This window comes from Pezoporus wallicus, unplaced genomic scaffold, assembly GCF_028554395.1.
Source record: "Pezoporus wallicus isolate ANWC-B61680 ecotype Strahan unplaced genomic scaffold, APGP_CSIRO_Pwel_v1 contig_13740, whole genome shotgun sequence".
NCBI classification, from domain to species: domain Eukaryota; kingdom Metazoa; phylum Chordata; class Aves; order Psittaciformes; family Psittacidae; genus Pezoporus; species Pezoporus wallicus.
This window is the reverse complement of record NW_026639057.1, coordinates 891,312-913,142: the sequence shown is the minus strand read 5'-3', so window position 1 is coordinate 913,142 and position 21,831 is coordinate 891,312. Positions and strand designations below refer to the sequence as shown.

General features: G+C 40.8%; 1 protein-coding gene across 2 annotated transcripts in view; it reads right to left on the bottom strand.

Annotated features, from left to right (window-relative positions):
- Window positions 1-21,831, bottom strand: part of CC2D1B (coiled-coil and C2 domain containing 1B) — a 34,540-nt gene that overhangs the window by 11,325 nt on the left and 1,384 nt on the right. The window contains exons 3-18 of one of the 2 annotated variants that reach the window (XM_057413562.1): window positions 19,388-19,529; window positions 15,010-15,125; window positions 14,113-14,226; window positions 12,865-13,002; window positions 10,640-10,913; window positions 10,033-10,157; window positions 9,823-9,898; window positions 8,603-8,713; window positions 8,199-8,329; window positions 7,841-7,913; window positions 5,553-5,665; window positions 4,589-4,781; window positions 2,103-2,275; window positions 1,341-1,466; window positions 763-821; window positions 393-509 (exon numbers count right to left, since the gene is read on the bottom strand). In XM_057413562.1, coding sequence (XP_057269545.1) covers window positions 393-509; window positions 763-821; window positions 1,341-1,466; window positions 2,103-2,275; window positions 4,589-4,781; window positions 5,553-5,665; window positions 7,841-7,913; window positions 8,199-8,329; window positions 8,603-8,713; window positions 9,823-9,898; window positions 10,033-10,157; window positions 10,640-10,913; window positions 12,865-13,002; window positions 14,113-14,226; window positions 15,010-15,125; window positions 19,388-19,529 — 2,081 coding nt within the window. Of the gene's footprint in view, window positions 1-392; window positions 510-762; window positions 822-1,340; window positions 1,467-2,102; window positions 2,276-4,588; window positions 4,782-5,552; window positions 5,666-7,840; window positions 7,914-8,198; window positions 8,330-8,602; window positions 8,714-9,822; window positions 9,899-10,032; window positions 10,158-10,639; window positions 10,914-12,864; window positions 13,003-14,112; window positions 14,227-15,009; window positions 15,126-19,387; window positions 19,530-21,831 lie in introns of those variants that run through there. The other variant, XM_057413563.1, reaches the window with a different exon arrangement.

Below are 21,831 nucleotides of genomic sequence, written 5' to 3'. Positions count from 1 at the left end.
TTTCAACTCCTACACAGAGCATCTTCATAGGTTACAAAAGAGCAAGGAAAAAGCACAAACCAAGACAAAAACATCTCTGAGGTAGAATGGAAAATGCCATCAACAAAGCCTAAAGGCAACAGGATTGAGGGAGGAACACAGAGGAAGGAAGAGTATCTCGAGTAACAGAATATGACGAGATGAAGCTGAAGATATTTTGAAAACAAAAGAACCCAGAAGAGAAGTTAGAGAAGAATTTCTGTGTATTTAAGTTGTTGTGTGTCTTTTAAGGAATGCTGAGCATAACCCTAGGTGCTACCCAAGTCTGCTGAAGCCCACAATTCCCTAAAGAAGATCTAGAAACCAGGAAACTCATTCCAGCATGCCTGAGAAATCCCTTTGGTTTTCCATACCTTATCATCTTGAAAGTTCTTTCCTCAAAGTGATGGCTTGGAGGCTCCATTCCTTGTGCTCGTGCAAGCTGCAGGATGTCCATGTCCTTTCTACAGCCTTGTGCCATTTTCTCAAACCTATAGAAAAGGCAAAGAAACAACAGAAAAGCTACAACACACACTGGGACATCAAACAGAGCATTCTGCCAGATACAGCCCAGACAGTAAGCCTCACACCAGAAGTCTGTAACCTGGACATGCAGGAGGCTTCACAGGTCCTGACCCTTTCACTTAATGAGAAACAACCTGAAACCCCATCATCTTCAAGGGGGTCAGGCAGACTCAAGCCTGAACTGACCACATTGTGGGATGATTTAACAGCGGGTCTTACCGAGTCGTTTCTGCTACATTTCCCAGATGCATGAATTGCTTGGAATACTGCAGACATCTCTGTCAACAGAAACAAACCCAAACAAATACAGTTGCACTCAGTGATCCTTATACACAGACTTGTGACTGGCAGAGTTTTGAGGCTGATGACAACCTAAGAAATGGCAAGAGTTTTCCCAAGACACCCAAAACCATCCACCCACCATTCCCAGTAAAACAGCACAGCATTTAAGCTGTTCTGCCCTTTTTAATTGCTTTTTAATCACTTCATTTCCAAATATGAGGTTCAGTCAAGGGCTGGTCTTAATCATTCAGGTACTATTTACAAACCGGAGTGCTCATATTAACAGTGGCAGTTTGATAGTCCCGAGGCTCCAAGCACCGCCACTGACTTCAACAAGTAGAAAATCTAACTTTGAAAATGCTCCCCTTTAGGACACACAAAATCAGAAGTAATTTAAAAGAAAAGCAAAAGACCCCACAGAAACAATGATGGGATGGATGATAATATTAATAAAACCCAGAGAAATATTAAAATAACAACACCCAAAGCCTCACTAAAAAAGATAAACTGGTCACCTCATACTGGTCCTTCAGCAGCTTTATGAGCTGTGCATACACTTCATCTGCTTTCTGAGACAGTCTGACATCTTCATGGTGTATGAAGATAAAATCGCCCTCATCATCTGTAGGGGGTGATGGCAGCTGCAATGTAAGGACACCACATTTCAGAGCCCTTATAGGGGAAAAAATTAAGGAAACAAAAAGCAGCCAGAATGTATGGAAAGGTCAGTGAAAGGAGGGGGGTTGTGCTCCTTCTCAAGGCAATTCCAACCCAAACCATACTCACACCACTGACAACTGCTTAAATCATAAACCCTGCAACATGTCTTACAGGCCTAGTTCCCTGATTATTCAGGTCAGCAATAATGAACAGTGCAGTTTAGTTTCCCATCTAGCCAAATACCAAGAGAAACCAGGGCATCACTCCATCACATGCACCTGATCCTCATCCCAAAATGGAGCCAGGACGTAGCTAAGAGATGTACTCACACCCTAACCACAGGGGATACTTCTAAGCTGCATGGTTTAGGTGTAAATCAAGGAGCAAACGGTTCATGGAGACTAAATGTTCTCAAAATCTGGAACACTTGAGCAGCAGAGGAAACAAAATGAAATGAAAACTAAATCAAAAATATAGGAGGATTTCAGAGCTCAGCACCCAGACTTAAACTAACTTAATTGTGTCAAGAAACGTTTATTAAATCATTCAGTGTTTGAAGTAAGCACTTAGATGTCCAAGAACATGAAACAAAGCAAGATACTGACAGTCCTACTAACCTTGGAAATATCAACAGGTTTGCCACATTTTGCTTGCTGAATCTTTATGTCAAAGCTCTTGGCTGTCCTGAGATACATCTTGGCCTGTTCAAGGTTATTCTCCTTCTTTGCTTTGACAGCTGCCCTTATGTATTGCTTCTTTCTGTTCTCCAGAAATTCCAGCTGTTCCCTCACTGAAAAACAGTTGAATAAAAACCTTCATTCATCTGACACTGCCATGCTCCTGAAACAGGTTTATCATGTTCCATTTATAGCCAGAAAAAGGTCAGCAGAAGTACAGCTATCCAATAAGGACATTTCCTTACTGAACTTAATTGTTTCTTGGCCAGATTCAATGTCAAGTATCAGAAAAAGAAACAAACTTCCTTCTATCACGGCATCTTCATCAAAACCTCCTAGCACATCACAAGTGTCACAACAGTGATTACAGCCCTTTATTTGCAGATCCAAAGCAGAAGGTGAATACAAGCTTTCAGCTTGACATGTTAACTTCTAGAAGACAGCAAATATGAGCATCTTCTGCACTCATTTATTCCCTCAACCCTGAACTGTCAGGAAAGAGACACAGATGAACCAATATGCAGGCACACTCAGATTTATCACCTCTGCTTATTTGTGATTCCTTGCCATCTTCATTTCTTATTGGGTCTCCTCTTTCCTTCCCATAATATAAGGACAACTGTGCAAGTCAGGAAAGAACGCTTTACATTGTACCAGGTGAGTGCATCCTGCCTCTTTCTATACCTCACTTAGAAAATGCACAGCATGAGCCATTTTCAAAGACACTCGTATTCACCACCGCACTCTACTCGTGATTACACAAGCTAAGCAGCACTTGCAAGAGGTGCCTGTCTTGGCAAACAAATACACCAATAACTCTCACACTATGTTCACTGCTGGCAGATGACAATCACCTTATTCCCATCTTCACAAAAGAGCCACTGTCCTGCTGCTGTGAGCAATTTGCCCAATCAGCCAAACCCAAATTAATTAGCCAAGGTAACTAGCCCAGATTCCATTGAGACAAAACCCACAGTGTGCTCTGTGAGCCTGAGACACAGAGCACAGGTATTCCAAAGAATATCTGTGGAGAATGCACTGAACAAAGCCATTAATCCAACTGATCTTGGCTCCTTGCCTTTCCTGGTGGAGGCATTAAGTGCAACTGCTCCACTCTCACACCTCCCTATGCCTTGTGCCCTCCAACAACACAGTTCTGTTACAGTCGATTTATCAGCTGTAAGTTGCATTTGGGAATTCTGGGGGACAGGAGGTAACATCTGGATCACAGAATGCACTTTGGCTAATGAAATACAGCTTTACATTAGTGAAGTACTGACTGTTTCACTGCAGTGAAAATCATGTCAGTATGATCTGTCTAGGCTCCTGTTGCACCTACTGGTCTTCTTTTACAATACGTGAAACACCCAGGAGAAATTACTGTAATATCAGAGACCAGATATCAGTTCCTTCACACTGTAAGTCGAGAGCAATTCACTCAAAAGATTAATATGTCAGCTAAAACTGCAACACCCCAAAATCCTGAGGATTCACAGATTTTCAAAGTCAAAATGGACAACTACTAAGTTTTAGCAGTATTTATAAAACAAGTCATGGAATTTTTCTAGACAGAAGGCTTAAGCTTGGCACTGTGAAATGTTTGTCAGCCTGTAAAAGACCCTGCATCAGCAGTCCTGAGGGAACCACCCAGGGCAGAATGGAAGGAGGATGGGATTATGAATGCTCCATCCCTGGCGGTGTTCAAGGCGAGGTTGGACAGAGCCTTGGGTGACATGGTTTAGTGTGAGGTGTCCCTGCCCATGGCAGAGGGTTGGAATTGGATGATCTTAAGGTCCTTTCCAACCCAAAGTATTCTGTGATTCTATGATTCAATTACAGTCAAGGCAAACAACAGAATCAGTGAGAGCCTGAACACTGCTGGTGTGTGCCCAAATCACACCATGAGGAGGCGGCTGCCCTTGACTATCTGTACAATTAATCTTGTACAGACTGTTCAGTGACCTTAGCAACAGGAGACCAAGAAACTGATGAACTACTGCCTATGTATCAGTTTGAGATCCTCAGATAAAGCACTAGGCAAAAACCATTGTTTGATGTAAAAGCTGCATTAGATCAATGAATAATTCACACTGGCAAGCTGTCCACTTCAATGAGAGTACACACAGAGTTCAACTGTAAACTGAGTTAAACATTATGAACGGATACATTTGTTACATCAAAATTAATTAAAAACCCAATCACCCTTAGAATTACACATTGCTGCCTCTATGAAATAAAGCTGCATGGCTGGTCTGGATCTGCCCTCCAGCAGACACATATACTGAGGCCCCTGCCAGAGGACACTTATGGCACATATTCACAAGCTCATATCTAAAAGATAATGAAGTCTTTACCAAGGTATTAAACTAAACTAGTACAAGCAACTTGCTAATGGATCACTAGGAATGACAATCCTTTCATCTTACCAGCTGGAGGGAGGTGATCCATTGACTCTGCCTTATGCACGGTGGAAGGTGATGAAGCTCGTTTCACATGCTCAGGAGAGCTCTCCTCCCCAGCTACAGCAGATGGCACTGTAATTGGCTTAACAACTTGAGTCGGCTTTGCAGGCAGCTGAGCAGGCTTCTTGGCAACAGGGGCCTGTGCCAGAGGTTCAGTCTAACATAACAAAAGGAATTTCATATTATATAAATAAAAATCTATTCCAGGGCTGAGGACAGCATCAACAACCATGGTTATCATTTATCAGCCTTCTGGTATCACTTTTGAGGGGAACATAACATTCCAGACAGCAAATTTTAACTTCTGGAGGTTTATGAGTCATGCCATTAGGTAGTTAACCTGTGCAAGTGGTCAAACCTCCACTATAGAAGGGACAAAAGGAATGTTCAACAAGGCACTGACTTCAAAAACAAGCAGATGCATGCAGAAAAAACATCATCTAGCAATTCTCTCCGTTAAAAGCTACTCCAGTTGAAAGCATAAACAATCAGAAACCAAATCCAGAGACAGAAAGAAATCAAACCGAAGTCTAAAGGCTGGTGCTGCCTGACAAGAAGTGTTGAAAATTCTGGGAAAGCACAGAGGAGCTACTGGGATGCAGGATGAAAATACAGATTGAAGTACTTTAGAACAATGTGAGGGGGTGACTAGGATCTGAAGTGTTTGCTTTGAAAATAAAAGCCACACGTAAGACAGTTATGAAAAAGCCAAACTCTGGACTCAAAGACTCTGTAGGTAATGACTCTAATAACATCTCATCTCTCTCCTGCACTATAATACAAACTGAAATTACTACTGAGATCATATACTCTTCAGAGTTATGGGAAATGTATTTCATCTTCCTTGACTGGAAATCCAGTGGCCTCATCTCTGCATATCAAAGAGACAGAGTTTTAACTTTTACACATCCTACTAAGAAATACAAACCTCCTCGTCATCTTCATTCTCCTCCATGTTTGCCAGCTTGCCAGCACTTTCCAGAACAGCAGCTATTGAGCTGTCACCATCCGTTGCTGCAACACCAGGAAGAGGGGGAAATCCTGTGGAGGAAAGGAACACAGAAGAGGTGCATAAGACCTAAGATCTGTCTTCCATATTTCTTCTTTTCATAAAGCTATTTCTATCCAAGCATCTATTACCTCATTTATTTCATAACTGAGCATAACCACACTGAGACCAAGGCCACAAAGCCTTGCTAGATAAAGTCTGAGTGGTGGACTTAAGATCAGATCTCTCACAGATATACAGACTTTAAGATAATGCAGTAACAGAGCACAGTATTCTAAGCTGAGCAACCGGTAGCCAGCCACGGAACCATGCAAACTCAAGACTTTGGTAACAGAGATGCTTCCAGGACCAGCAAAGAATTCAGTCTCCTTTGCACAAAGTACAAGTTGTTGCTGGCTCTTTTTCCCCTCTCACTGCTGCCTCACCTTAAAGGTACATAGTCCAGCAGAAAACCAGTGCTATTCCATACAGTAATAAAACAACACATCGCTAACATCTAGATAACACACTAACAGCCTCTGCTGAAAATCCACAGCAATACAGAGGTTGCAAAGTAAGGCAGAATCACAGTAATTAAATGTGAAGTATATGAAGAACAATCCTTTTTGCTTTTATTATCCTTTTAAGGACGGGAGGAAGGCTGGATGATGGAAAATAAACTCACTTCCACACTCCCACTTCAGTGTCAGCTTTGAACAAGACACAGAGCAACTACTATGAAATGTCTGTTAATAAGATTTATCTTATTAATATGTACCAAGTATTCTTGTTGCTGGTCTCATCAGAGGTGCCAAGAAATAGCAACTAAACTGCTTCTAAACCTAGAGATAGCTCCTACAGGGACAGAACATGTTTAGAGGTACAGAGACAGGCAGAACCCTGTGCTGCTGCCCCCAGTTTGATCCATTATTCAGCAGCGTTTCTGTCTCCAAGGAGATCAAGGCTGGCTCTTATCATCATTCAGATGCAATGAAATGCACTGCCAGTCTATTATAATCTCATTGCTGGTCCCAGTGACTGCTTGATGGTTGTCTTCAACCAAAATCATATGGCCTCTAAATGATGGCTGAAAAATATGTAGCTAATATGTAAGGAAATGGAGGAGTTATACGTATTTTCAGAAGTGTAAATATGGAGTACCTCACCCTTACAGAAACTGGGATTTACCAAGAAACTGATCACTCTCTAGAACGAGGGGTGCCAAACTGCTTTTCATAGAATCACAGACTACCAGGTTGGAAGGGAGCTCAAGGATCATCTGGTCCAACTTTTCAGCCTTCCAGGAACACCTTCAAAGCAGGGAACCTTCACAGCAGTACATGACCTGACAGAGCTGGCACTGCCTACTATACTACTACTACAGTGCTTGCTACTGCCACATTTGACAAAGACAAAAAAGCCACAAGGTCCATGTCCTTTTCCTAAAGTAAAAAGCCTAGGCACCTCTTTGCAGTGCTAAGTATCTTTTCAGGAGAACACACCAGGCACAAGATAAAAGGAATGATGCTTCCTAGGGGAGAAACAGTATCATGCAAAAAAGAGGTGGAACATTCATAGACGACCTTTTACAGATACAGCACTACGTGTGCTCTGAAGAAGTTGAAAAGAACACACAGTCTCAAGAAGCAGCTTCAGTTTCTGCCCATGCCAGTGTCTCAGTGTGACCACAGGCATGACTTGCTTCATCTCTGTACACTGATTTTACTGGTCATCAGAGCTGAATTACAGGTCTGACTTGTCAGGTGCAAGATGATGATTAATTAGATAGAAAGTTCTGAGGCTCCTGGTGGAAATCAATAGAATGGGGTCAAAAATCTCCTTCCTGTAAATTAAAAAGCCAATACATCCCAAATTCAATCTTTCCTCTAGGAGGAAAGACAAACCAGGGCAAATACACAGGACAAACAGGCAACATTTTCAGCACCTGCCCATGGTTAAACTGTAAAACTTTTCAAACAGCACCAGTTTTAAGTTCCAATACTGTCAAACAGGCAGTTTGGAACTTACAGTCGACAATCAGGACTATTCACCAGTGTTAACATTTGGGTGCATATTTATAATCACTTTCACAATACCATCAAACAGCAAGGCCACTGAGAAATACGAGGAGCTGTTCCACAGGATGAGGAGGCAGTATCTGCACAGCTCCTTCAGAGCCCAGTAAGTATACAGAAGATGGCATTAGGACATTTCATATTCACACTTACCAGGAGGAACAGGTAGCTCAGAAAAATTCACTTTTCTCCCTGCTTTATGGGCTCTTATGGCGTCCTGGTATTGCTGCAAACAAAGGCACTCAGTAAGACATAAAACAGAGTTGACTATAAACCAGCAATCATCTGCACTTAGCCACCACAAATACTGCAGAAGACACAGTATTTTACTATAATATGTGCATTGTCTCTCTATATTCTTCCCTCTGTATGCTTTACAGCTTTCCTACTGGAGCTCTTTACAAACAGAAGAACAATACACAAATTATTTCAGCCCTGAAAAAGTTTTCAGCAAGAGAACTAACTCAAATGGCTTTGCTGGATGCAAGCAGCCTGCCACACTTTCATTTACCTTGGCTATTCTCTCGTGCATCCTGCCTTTCCGATCATCCCCACTCGCTTTAGCCTGTGCTGCTGCTGACTTGTACTTCTCAAGCCTTTGCTGCAATGCTTCCAGCACTGTTTTTGGCTGCTGCAGGGAAGCTTGAAATAAGACAGACAAAGAAATGGTATGTGATTTGGATTTCAAAACATAAGAGCTGCTTTCTTCCTCCCCTTCCTTACCTTCTGCAGAGACAAAAACACCATTGCAAAGTCTTACTATGAATACAAAAGTATAGATGGGATCAGGAGCAAACAATACTCAGGACCTAGGTTTACTCAATTCTGATGCAGTTCAGTGCGATAGGGCAGGCTTTAAAGTGCCTTTCACCTGTGCTATTTCTATGGCTTGCAAGAGAAACCCACAAGTCCTACCTGAAGCTTCTCGGGTGTGAGGTTCAGGTGGTTTAAGATCCTGGGAACTTCCCACTGGAGCAGGTACCTTTTGCTTGGATGCACCTTGTACATTTACTAGGCTCTCAAGATCTGCAATGCAAGGAAAGCAGGAAATTTCACTTGTTCCATAAACACCAAGTCAACCCATGTTACTCTGAAAACCATCAATTCAGTCACATCACCTTCCTGAAAGCTTTCTGGCTTCAGAACAGTATCTGCATGGCTAGATAAGTGTAATGTTCCCATCATTCAGAGAAAATGCTTCATAACAGGAAATCTCAAATACCGATTTAATGTAGGTTAGTGCTGCTTGCGAGAAAAGGGAAAAAAAAAAAAGCACAACCAGTTCAAGTATTCTAAGAATTCTCTCCTCAAAATACAATTTGGTGTGGTGGCAGATGGAAGGAGTGAACAAGATTGCTAACTGACTAAAATATTCTAGTAACAAAAGATGTGCTGAAAAAGGAAAGCAAGTAACACCATCCATTCAGACACCCAAGTTTCTGGCATTGTGTAGCAGTGGTTACTTCAGAAAACTATAGAACTGCAAAAATCTTGCACTTTTCAATGTAAGATTGTGTCATGAGTGAACTTTCTCTCTAATGCCACTTGGTGATCAGTTTCTAACCTAAGGAATCATAAATCAAGTAACTTACTGAAATAATCTATCATTTAATTTCTTAGAATAAATTAATTTACTAAAGTAAATGGTTTAAAACATTAAGTTCAATTAAATGTTGGTGGCAATACCAGACCTAGTTTAAAAAGCCCTCTCTTAAAAAGATAGAAGTATCTTTAAAACCAGTAACTTCCTTTAAAATTAAACTTCACTGCACTGCAACCTATTTGGTAATCTCTTAACCTGAACATTACGAACTTCAGTTGACAACCCATAACACCATCAAATATCACAGTAAACTTTAAGGATTCTTTCCCTTCCATTTTTAAATATGATCTATTGTATAAAGCTATAAACCCAGGAATATTAGACATCACTGCCTACTTGAACTTGTAATTCACAGAGAGTAACTTCAATATAAGAACTCGGTTTTCTTCTTAGGTTTTGATTAGAATTTGAACATGCAATAAGCCTCAGACCTATGTGATCTTCAATTCTTACAGTTTTGCAATCAAATGCAGAATCATTTCATTACAGCACAGAGAGACTTCTAAAAGGGCTTCTGTAAGGCAAATCTTACCCTGAGGAGATGGAGGCATATTCTCCAGGTCTATTGGCTGCCCACTGTCCAAAGCTTCCAAGACCACATTAAATTTCTAATGCAAAAAAAACAGAGGATTTATTCTAGTATGTCCAAGTCTTTCTAGCTGCCACAATAAATATTTGACACTCAATGCATGTTGGTAAAGCACAGAGTATGTTTATAATTCATGACTTCTTGTGTGCACACCTTGCCTGCCTTCATGTATTCCTTTGCTTTCTCCAGGTCCCCTTGCTGCTTGGCTTTCAGAGCTGCTAATTTATACTCCTTCTGCCTCATAAGTAGTATTGCTCGTGTGCTGCTCTTCTGGAGATCTGTGAGAATGAAACAGAACATTCAAGACTTATACAGAGCTTGCAAGATGTGCTTCCATTGCTATGTCCATCTATTCAATACCTGCATTTGCCCTCTTTTGCTCTGAACCACACAGCCATCTTAAGTAAGTCCTTTTTTCACCAGTCTCCAGAAGTTCTACCAGACATCATAATCCCACTTTTCCCAATTGAAAAGTGGTCTTTTGGTCAGTATCTCAAAACCCCTTAAAGCTTGGAATTCCACTTGACAATACTGAAGGAGAAACTGAGGCAAAGGAAAAGTTAAGTGAAAGATACTGATACAGTGCAGGTAAGAGCTCTCCAATAATAATTGATGCCACTGCCAGAAATTCAGCATCTCACTGACTACTCTATCTGAAACATTCAGCAGGGAAGTTCCAACATAGTGCTTTGCTATAAATATCAAGAAAGATATAGCTTTAAATAGTGTTGCGATTGCTTATCCCCTCAGATCAGGGTACCTGTTTCTGCAGTGGGACTAGAAGCATCGTGACCCTGTAGAGACTCTGATTCCACATGTTGCACTGCTTCATGAGGGGTCTTCTGCTCATCATCTGCAGCAGACTCATCTTTATTCTCCAGTAGGTCACCAACTGAATCTCCTGTATTCTCTAGCTCCACTCCTGTAGCTTGGGATAAGTGAGAAGAACTCTTTCCTGTTGCAACAGGAGGTGGCATTTCTTCCTCATTGATTTTTTTGCCTTTCTTCACTGCAGCCAGCATGGTTTCTAGTGTCTGGCAGAGATGGAACAGCAAAGTCAATAGGAATTTTCATCAAACATGCTACTAGCATAAAATCATTAAAACACAAATTCATTCCCTTACACCTGATGAGATCTATTACACACATCACTACAGGCTGCTGCCCTTTAGCTCTCTATTTCCCTGCAAGGCCAACTTCAGTGCTAGTGAAAGGTGTCCAATTATCAGAGCAACACAATGCAAAGGACTTGCTACCCAAACTACATAACTGCAAGTACCTCAATACCCAGAACTGTTGGATAACTGATGTGGCCCACTCAGCTCTGCCACAGAAAGTCACCAAGGAAGCCATTTATACTAACTGCAGATGGATTTTGTGTCTTCAAAATAAAATACACTACTGTGAAATGCCACTGCCTATGTGGATTTAGGGAAGAAAGGAGCATGCATACCTGCCCAATGCAATGAGAAAAGCCATTAATTATTAACAAAGGAAATGGAGCTTCAGCTAGTGACCTACGGCAAGCAGCTCTCACCATACGTAACATGGGTTAACTGCTGCTCGTATTTTTAAACCCCTTCCTCCAGCACAAACACTACCTTCCTCAGTAAGTTGTTGTAGTTTTGTTTGAAATTTAAGGTTCAAAGACCACCATGCACTTTAAGCCAAAACAAAAATTCTACTTCTTTCATCTTCCACAGAAACCAAAATAGAAGCACAGAAAGACAACAAAATAATCTCATCAGTGCCAGAATTGCTGCTATTTTTGGCTAGCCATGACATTGTTTGACCTATTAAGCAACAGAGATACCGGGACCGACAGCACGCAAGATGGGGATTCAGACCAGTACAGCAACCCACACACAGGCCCCTCTCCTCCACATGTGGGATGACAGACTGACGGGAAATGGAATTAAACATTGAGATTAAACTTCACAGTTCCAAGAACTAAGGACACCTTTTGTTGGCATGTCATTTTGCTAATTAAGGAACTGTGAGCTGTGAAATGCGATCTGCTCTATTATCCTTAGTTACACTGCTTAGAGACAGAGCAACTCCCTGCCTTGAAAAATAAAGGAAGTGGCAAACAGTGCACTAAGCTTCGGTGTTGGATGAAATAAGCTGCTTTGCCCATCTCGCTCTCTGAAAGGTCAGGTAGTTTAATGTATGTTCCTTTCAGAGGTAGCAGGCAGAGGACGCATACAGACATCTTCTTTCTTGTGCATTTCCTCCCCTGGGTTTGACTTCAGCTGTTCCCTTTGTACCCTTGTAGCTAGTGAGACATTCTTCCCCCAGTGGACACTGCTGAGCTATAAAGCTTTGCTCAACAAGACCAAGCCGGCTGCTGTGTGAGGTGATGCAAGGGACCAGATAAAAGCGAACAGGGAAATACAGGCACTCTGCACAGCAGCAACCACCAAGCACTATCAACGAACTACAAGCACGCCACCTGGCTGAGAAGATGCAATACTGAAGAGAACACTCCTTGCTGCAATTTTTAATTGCCTTAATGAAAAATCCTGTTCTATTCATTTTCAAGCACAGCCAATGCACTCACAGAAAAGGTTTCACCTTCCTTTGTCTCACAGAAGTGAGTGGAGGGTTAGTATTAAGGTGTTTGTGTTAGGAATGCTCCTAAACTTTGCTTTAAAGTAACATGGAACAGCTATCACAAGTCAAATTCAGATCTAGATTGGCGAGTTTAACATCAGCATTTGCCACAAACCTTGCCTCCAGCTACCCTTATTACCCATTCAACAGAAACAAAGCTAACGTATAAAAGGCATTTGAAGTTACACTTTATCTGTATATCTGTTACATCAAATTGGTAGTAACAAGAAATGCCTTTAAAGTAACTCAAGGCAGCATATTAGAATTTCTCTCCCACTTCAACAAATCCACACATCTGGAAAGACTCTAACCACAGTTTAGAGAACAGACTTTGTCCTCGCCTCATTCACATACCCGATGAACCCAACTCACCTTAAGGCCTCTTTCGTATCGGCGTATTTTGGCCGACTCACCCGACTCCTTTGCGTTAGCAATTGCTGTCCTATAGTTAGCAAGCCTCTTCTCTATTGTCTGTTGCAGCTCACTGGTAACAGCAGGAAGTGAGGTGGTCTCAGAAAAGATAATAAAACAAATCAAGAAAACTTATTTCATCCAACTATATGCGTTTTCTCACAGCACTGCAAAAACAAATACTCCTCTTCCACACACACTCCTGTTAACCAAGAGCACAAGGACGGAACAGTCTCTCAAACAGAGGAACACTTGTACTACCCTAACAGTCCCTGGATCCACCTCTGGGCTTTCTCTCAAAGGCCTAATAGAGAAGAATGGGTGGAGACATCTAGAAAACTCACAGTTACAGGGTAATTGGAGCCATGTGGTTAGGGAGTAGGTGAGCAGAACAGTGAAGTCTCTCAAACACCACACAACAGAGGGTGTGAAGAAGTATTCTGGCACAAATCTTGACTTTTTCTTTTCTTATTTTTAAAACACGCTAGTTTACTCCCTTCTGGGTTTCTTCAACCTGGTTTTACTACAAAAAGAGCTCTTTCTCCTCCTCCTACAGCCTGGAATTAGTTCAGTGACACAAGCAGCCTAAGCAAAGTTATGAGTAGCTACTTACAAAGACTCCCCAGCTACAGGGCTTTTTCAGATGGCTACTAATGCAATTACTGCCATTATCTCTACAGAAACTCTCTCAGACCCATTTATTAACAGGCCTAATGCACAAGGGCACCGGAATCTGTAGCGTAAACAGAAACATGGCAGTAACTGAATAAACTATTTGATTGCATGAGGATTGACAATGAAGCTGAGAAAGCAAATCCTACTGAGAAAAATTCCACAAAGATGCCAAGGATGCTGAGTGCTAACAAGTCTCACAATTTTGGCATGCTGCTCAATAACGGGGAATACAGGAACTCTGGAAGCCTAAGCTGCAGTCTGTATGCTTATATACATGAGGGACAAGACATGCTTGATTCCAACTGTTTACCTCCTCAATTCTATGCTAATATTAAAATATATCTGCTGAACAAAGCAAAAAAAATCACCTGTACCAACACAGCACTGGTTTCCACAGAGAAGACACCAATAGCATAGCTTCTCCTTCCTTGGAGGGCAAGAAGACCTCTCTAGATCCTTGTTTATGACTCTTGTATAAGCAGTATGACAGCAGTGATTCAGCAAAACTGTCAGGAACATGAAGCTCTTTCCTACCTGTGGCTGCAATTCCGGTTCCTCATTTTCTGGTTCAGCAGTGGATGGCTCCATTGCTATTGTTTCATCCTCACAGTTTTCCGTCTCACCTTCCAGAACTTCCTGCAATTCTGCCTAAAGTAAAAGTAAAAGCCAACAAAAGGCTTTTCCTCATACTTTTCTATTTTCTAAAAAGACAAAATAACATCAAGTCTCAAGCCCCAAAATCTTTGGATGGACTTTGAACCCAACCAGAGAGTCTGAAAGTCTTCTATTCCAATCTTTTATTTTATTTTATTCTATTTTTATTTTTAAATGAAACTGGTCACACTTGTATTCACAATAGGAAGCCAGACACCACTTAAAAGCTCCAGGATCACCACACAAATTTGCAGTTAGAGATCTGAAACTGGAGATGTTCAGAGAATTACTTCTACAAAGTTCATTCACACCCAAATTTGAGATTTCCAAAAAGCATCTATTAACACTGGCAGTAAAAACCACTGCTTACCACTCCTTCCCTTAGATCACTCACTGAAATGATAAAGAATTTTTTGGGAGATGCTCTCTCAGGCCAAGCACTATGCGAAGCAGTAGCTAAACAGTGACAGACGTCACTTTAAGGAGAATGTCCCTGGTGGTATTCCCCCAGCTGACTTGGAATGGGATTCCTGCTGTTCCCCCAATTCTTGAGGACCCTCTTGCATATGAATGTTAGTTAGGAAACTCTTATGCTTGTGCACAGGGGGCTGGATCCTGCGAAGCTCTAGATCTAGGGAAACACTTTTGCAGTATTTTAGCTTCTCACTACATAGTTAAGACTTTTTTTGCTAAATGTAGTTCCATCAAAAATCAAAAGCAAAACCCCAAACACAATAAAGACGCACTGAAACTTCTTGCTAACAAAGTTATGCATACCAACAGGTCTGTATCTTTCTCTAAGTCTTCATCATCTGCTTCGTCTTCCTCGTCTTCATTCAGGTCCTTCATACACTCTGCAGCCATCTTTTCAATATGATCCATGGGCAGAGGAGCTGTAAAAAGAAACCACAAGGAGCCATAAAGCCCAAGTAACAATTATGCAGTCACTGGATGTAAATTTTAAAGGAGTTGCTACCAGCTGAAGAAGAGCAGTGGCTTCTTTTGTTTCCCCTTATCAGATACTGCCATAATTAAATGAGAGTATAGTCATGGATAAAGGGCAAAGACTGGGAAGTGAACAACCAGGAAAAAACAATACCAGTATTTCTGAGAGTGACAGTCAAGGCAGGCAGTAAAACAAAGAAAATGACTGCATCCAATAACCTAGCTCAGAAATTAGATGTCAGAGAGAAATAATGTCTGCTTACTAATACTAGGAGCCTGAATGGCATAACCATAAGCACTGTAATAGACTAGCTGGTATGGTGGGACACAACAGTGCTCAGAAAGGACAGACATAAAAGAGAAAGGTATTGTGGCAGACTTGCACAGTACTGACAGTTAAGACTGGGCAAGACAGACAAGCGGGACAGGATGAAACAACTGCTTCAGGAAAAACTTAACAGAATTCACCTCAAGCTCCTTGGCTGATTTAAAATACAGATAAATACTTCTATGATATTATTTACAGAAGCTCTGTCTTTACAAAGTCTTCAGTTTTTCACAGAAAAACTGGGGAATACTACTATTCTTGGCTGTTATATCAAAACTGTATTCTTCAAGATAAAAATCAATGTTAAGATAAAAATCAGTGGTGGCACAAGAGAAAATTAATATAAACTGTTGATAAATAGACCTGATTAGAACTTTCAATGCATGAAAGGGAATTACTGGGGCAGCCTCTGTCCTCAGTAGGAATAAACATCTGATCTAGTTTTAAGCTGATGCTAGGTACTTATGAAAGGGATTTATGACATGACTGTCCGTATTAACAAGGCCTGGATTCAGCATCCCCACTAGGTCTGTTATGTGTCCTTTGCCTCCTGTCAGTTTACCCAAACAAATGTAATTCACTCTTGGTGTAGCCCCTGACTGACAGAAGTAACTTCTGACTCAATATGGAAGAGAAGTGGTCCACAGCCATCCATCCCTAAGTGCCAACAAACTATTTTTTTTCCCCAGTTCTGTCCCTTTTCTTCTCTCCCTCATGTTGAACTGATTGGAGTTAAAAGTATTCTAGTTCCCAAAGATCTGCTGTTATGGATATAACTGAGTTAGCCCAACAGTTAAATGCATGAGATGCAAACACTTTCATTAACCATCCCAGCACACCTGCCAGTGAAACTTCTGTTCACATTTTCTTTTAAAGCCCCAAATATGTTATTCTATGTATTACAACAGCACATACATCTATAAATCAGAACAAAGTTCAAGGCATTTACCATAAATGGTGCTGAGCTCAAAGACTTCCAATGAAACACCAACTAATTAAATCACTGGAGTTTGTATAGGGTCTGCATTATGCTTGAGACTCCAGCTGCTGATCCATTTTCCCAGTATACAGTCTACAAGAATGTCTCTCTCTCTCCATCTCATGTTAAACTAGGTATGTATCCTTTGAATATGATGAGGCACATTAACATCAGTTTTGGAGACATACTGAACAACACAAGCCTTAAGCCAAACTCCTGGTTGTTACAGCTGTTAACATGACAAGCAAGGAGGCACAGCAAATTATCCATATGCTTGAAGACAGCCAGAAAGACAGACAAGGATATCTTTCTACCTTGAAAAACTATTTGTTTTATACATCAAACACCACTGCAAAGTCACACTTGGCATACAAAAATAGAACACTCCACATCAAGGCATCATACTTGTCCTGAGCCTAAAAGTAGCAGCAGAACACTGCAGAGAGAACTGCTAAGGAAATCAGAGAAAGTGTTGTTTCTTCTACCTCTCTAGCTACACTTCTTCGTTTTCTGCATTGCTGTCTAACTCTGGTCTTAACACTGAAAACTCTACTTAACTCCTCCTTGGAGATTTCTCTGCTTCATGCTGTGGCAACCGAAGTTCCTTATCTATCAGGTTCTTTCACCAACTCTCCAAGGTGAATTTATTTGCATACAAACCCCAACCATCCACACAAACGCCTCCGATACTTCCTGATGCAGACACATGACTGTGACTCACAAGTGTCATTAAATGTTGCATAAAATATACATCTTCAGGACAGAGCTTTACAGTCAATTTAAATGCATCTTAAAATGGATCCCATCTGTCTACTGCATTTGCTGAATCAGCTGAAAATGAACTCAGGTACAAAGCTGGTTTTGTTCACATAACTTAATCTACCATATCAGTGCTTCAGTATCTATATCAAACATGCTGCTCATGGATTTAACCTTTAGCAAAACTCTGCAACTAGGACAGTAGGCCATATCCAAAGGCAACTGGCTGTAGTGCAAGGCTCAGAGTGCTCCTTACATGAAGCCCCACTAAAGGCAAAAAAGCCAGTCAAGCCTTCTCAGAAGCTCTAATCCAGTACAGCAAGCTGAGGCTATGATTTCAGACATCCAAGTGGCTGATCAGCTGGCATTTATCAGTCACAGATAGCAGATATCTCCGTACTTAAGATGTTGCAACAGTACAGCTTTTGTTGCCTGTATCTTCAAGGTAGAGGGAGAGACCACCTTCCCCCTTCCCCTTCAGAGCTCTGGAATGTAAATCCAGGAGTGAATTATTGCACCTTGTCATAGCCAAGAACTGAGCACTTGAATGTACTGTACTGGGTCCCTTTTTTTTGGTCTTTCTCCAGACAGGAAGTTTCCTCCCGTCCTTACTGTACCCTCCTCCTTTCCAGGTGCCCCTACCATGCACCATGCCCTCATCACTACACAGTACCAGGTCTCATGAGTCCCCAGTGCCAGCTATCCAGTTGTTCATCTTCCATGAGCTTCTAATCTACATACTCTCAATTCTACCAGGAAAACAGAAGAGCTGGAAATGATTTTGATATAAACAGATTTAGGAGCCATAGAACAGAATCATAGAACACATAACTTTAAAAGGCAGAGTAAATCTTAGTTTTGTACTGTCTGAAGTTTCATTTTCCTCATATGAATAGAGAGACTGAAAAAACACATTAGGTGACATAAGCAAGGCAGGAAGGAAGTCAGCATTTGAAAAGCTGACAGTTCAACGGACACAGATTCACCCTCAAAACACTTTCCTGCATGTTTTAACGATGAGCAACCTTTGCCCAATGGCAGAAGTTCTGCTATTGCACTTCTTAGTACAGTTATGCTTATTAGATTTATGGGTTTACTACAATTTTGACATCTGGAGAGTGGAAATGATTTAAAATCTAGTTTTAAATATAAACACCTCCTCTGCCTCTCACCAGTTACAGTGTGTAGACAGTCTCTTTTTCTAAATACTTGAAATTCTTCATTTCCCTGCAGCTCTGTGTGAAGTCCCTTCAAATATTACAGGCAAAATACTGCAGAACTGTAGCAAGGGTAGGTCCCACTCTCCTTGTCCCATCTCAACCACTTCCTGCTGCCCCTCCCTTGCAGCCACAGCAGCTTTCAAATAAGCAGGTAGCAAACCAGATCAAGGAACTGATTCAGGTGAAAACCCAGCACAACAAGGGAAATGTATTTTTACAGATCAGTTTCCTCAAGCAGCTCAGCCTGCAGCTCTGTAAATATGTACAGCAGCAGCTTACAGGCAGAGCATGTGCACAAGGGACTGCCCCTCTCAATGGCAGCCTTCATTAGCAGCAGTTTATAGCAACCCTGTAAACCACTGAATAGCTGCTTGCAAACACCATCAGACAACATTAACACACGCTTAAAATGTTAAGAATAGTAAGGATCCAGTCCAAGAGACACTCTAACCTCCTGTCATTTCATCAGTTTCACGATCTCCCTCTTAGAAGGATATTCATTGTTGTAACAAGTAACAATATTTGAGTACATTCAGTAAATTCAGTTTTCAAACAACCCAAACATAACAACCAAACAACAACCAACCCTCCACAAGAAACAATTCCCTTTTGATGATTTAATTCATCTAGCACCTACTATACCTTTTTATGGCTTCATAGGCTAAACAAGCATGTCTTTAGTCTTTAAACTGGCTAGCCATCACGCATCCTTATCCTGTGGCTATAGGAGCACAGACAAATAAAGCTCATGCCCATCTTGTGGAGTTACAACTTAAACCTTTCAGGTTTAAGAAGAGTCGTTGCAATTTCAGCTTCTATCAGTGGTGAAATAATAGTTTAGATAAGCCAGTGATTTGTAAGTAAGTGGCTTAATAATTTTATTCTGGTTGTCAATAAATAAAATCCAAACACTATAAAACTTACTTTTCACTTTTGGTTTTGATTTCTCTTCTTTCACTTTCACTCCTGTGATAGCTGCAAGCTCTGCTTCAAGGTCCCCATCATCCCCACCATCCTCTGCAGCCAGCAGCATCTCTTCTGGATTGAAATCTACAAAGAGCCCCAGCTGGAGCCAAGGGAAAATAAAATACCACAGTTAGAATAGAGATGACACTCAAACCCATCACATTGCGTCAATTACTGAAACACTGTCATGCATTCTGGATTCTGCTCTTTGGTTTTTTTAAGGCCCACTCTCATACCACTTCTATTACCAAAATAATGCACACCGGGCATTAATCACTAACTGACATGAGGCACATAAATCTTAATAAGCCACAAATACTCCCTCTAAAACTCCACACAATCAATGATTCCTTAAAATCAAGCCTTTTTAACAGTCTGACATAATAAAGTAAAACAAAATGATGTCTGTTATACTGAACCTCATGAAGCAGATATCATCAGGGAAGTTCAGGGCAGTTCCTGCTAACAGCTAAGCTAAAAGGTATGTAATCATCATTCACACAATACCAGTCTGACATGTGTACACTGCAGAGATTTACCCCTTATGTCTTGGAAGAAGCTATATTCACATATACAGAACTGCTCTGTGCTTCTCCTTACCTCAGTTTGTAAATCACAAACACATGGAAGATGCATGCGCACACACAGCCTTACAATGTATCATGGATTACAAATCCAGGATTGCCTATGGTACACTGGAGAAAACAACCAACTGTCTGGACATATTATCAGCTAAGCAACATATCACCATATGCTGCTTATCGTCATATCATCAGCTAAGCAACAGCATCTTCAGCAATCTTATTAATAACAGTAATCAGAATTTGTCAAAGTAGTAGGGTTATCACTCAATTGTTGTAAAATATGCCAAAGGACATAGGTATCAGAGAAACCTGAGGTCTCAGACTAAAAGATATTCTTCTAAGATACCTTTTTATCACAATTGTTACATTGCTGGTTAAGACACTAACTGCCCCAGAAATAACATTTTTATTCACAGTATGCTAAGCTTTTTTGATAAACATGAATTAACTGAATTAGGTTCATCCTCTGAGGTAGTCAGAATAACTTCCCTCAGACTTTTTCTAAGCACAGGCCTCAGTGTGACTTATCCATCTTCACATGGCCAAGCAGGCAGCAGTGCAGCCTCTCTCAAGCCAAGGAATAAAACTCAGTTGTCATTATTACAACAGTTAACAATCTCTTCCTGCCTCTGAGGACGTGCAGTGCTGCCAGAAGCTGAAGCTGCCTTGTGTAACAACCTTTTTTAACCCTATAGGAATTGAGATGTTGGTGGCTACCGCCTTGAAATGTTTTATGACTCTCTTTGAACTCTTCCAAAGAAGAATGTGAAATATGGCTGAGAAACATGGATTCCAAGGACCAGGAACAGTATTCAAAAGTAGCAGCTATTTGCTAGCCCTGATCCTGCAAGACACTGGGCAGATCATTTAGCCACCTTCTGCCTTATCCACCTCCCTTCTGTAAAACAAAACTAATACATTTGCAGTCTTGGATAGAATGGAAAGAAGATCAGGATACGATTTAGTTAGGAAATATTTATAATGGAGATCTAAATATTAAAGTGCTCTGGAACATGCACACACATATCAATGTGCAAAATGGATCAGGAGCACATCTGAGCCATTCTTCACTACAAGTGCAGAAAGTTAAACAAGTGTAGTAATGAATTCAGTCAAGAACAGAATCCAGCAGTTCAAGCACTGAGTCTCTCAATCTGTTCAGTAAGCAGCATTTCCAATGAAATGAATGGTATTAAATAAATACTTAATGAAGCAGAAAAAGAGGTTCTAAAAAACTTGCATTTGATACACCACATAGCACAAAACCAGTTTAAATCGAGTTAATTTGCAAGTGAGCAAGCTATTAGTGAATCTGCGTCAAGAAACAACCCTCTATGCTGTCAGGCTGAATAACCAACTGTATTGAATTAGTAATTAGTAAGATATCTTAATCAGATCCTTTGTTTATTCTTTATCTGTTTAAAGTGCGGTTCTTTTTTTTTTTGGAAGGGGGAAAATATATTTTCACCTTTATCTTCTCCCTTGCTCAAACAGACTATCTATTACCTCTCCAATTCAGAAACGCAAACTTTCATACTAGAGCAGGAGCAATGTTACAGATCTCTAACTAAATCATTCTGTTTCCAGTATGAGAACGCTGGTTCCTAAGACATCACCAAAAGAGAATATCTTAGCTATTTTTCTATTCTAGCATCCTATTCCAATGTCTTTTTGCATTTCCTTCTATTTTTTATCAGTGACTCCTCCCTCTTGTTACCTGCCTTTATTCTATCTCCAAAAGTTTCTAAAGTTCCACTCTGGTTCTAACGCATTCTTTACCTGTTCCACCCACAATTTGCCTTGGCTGTATTTCTGATT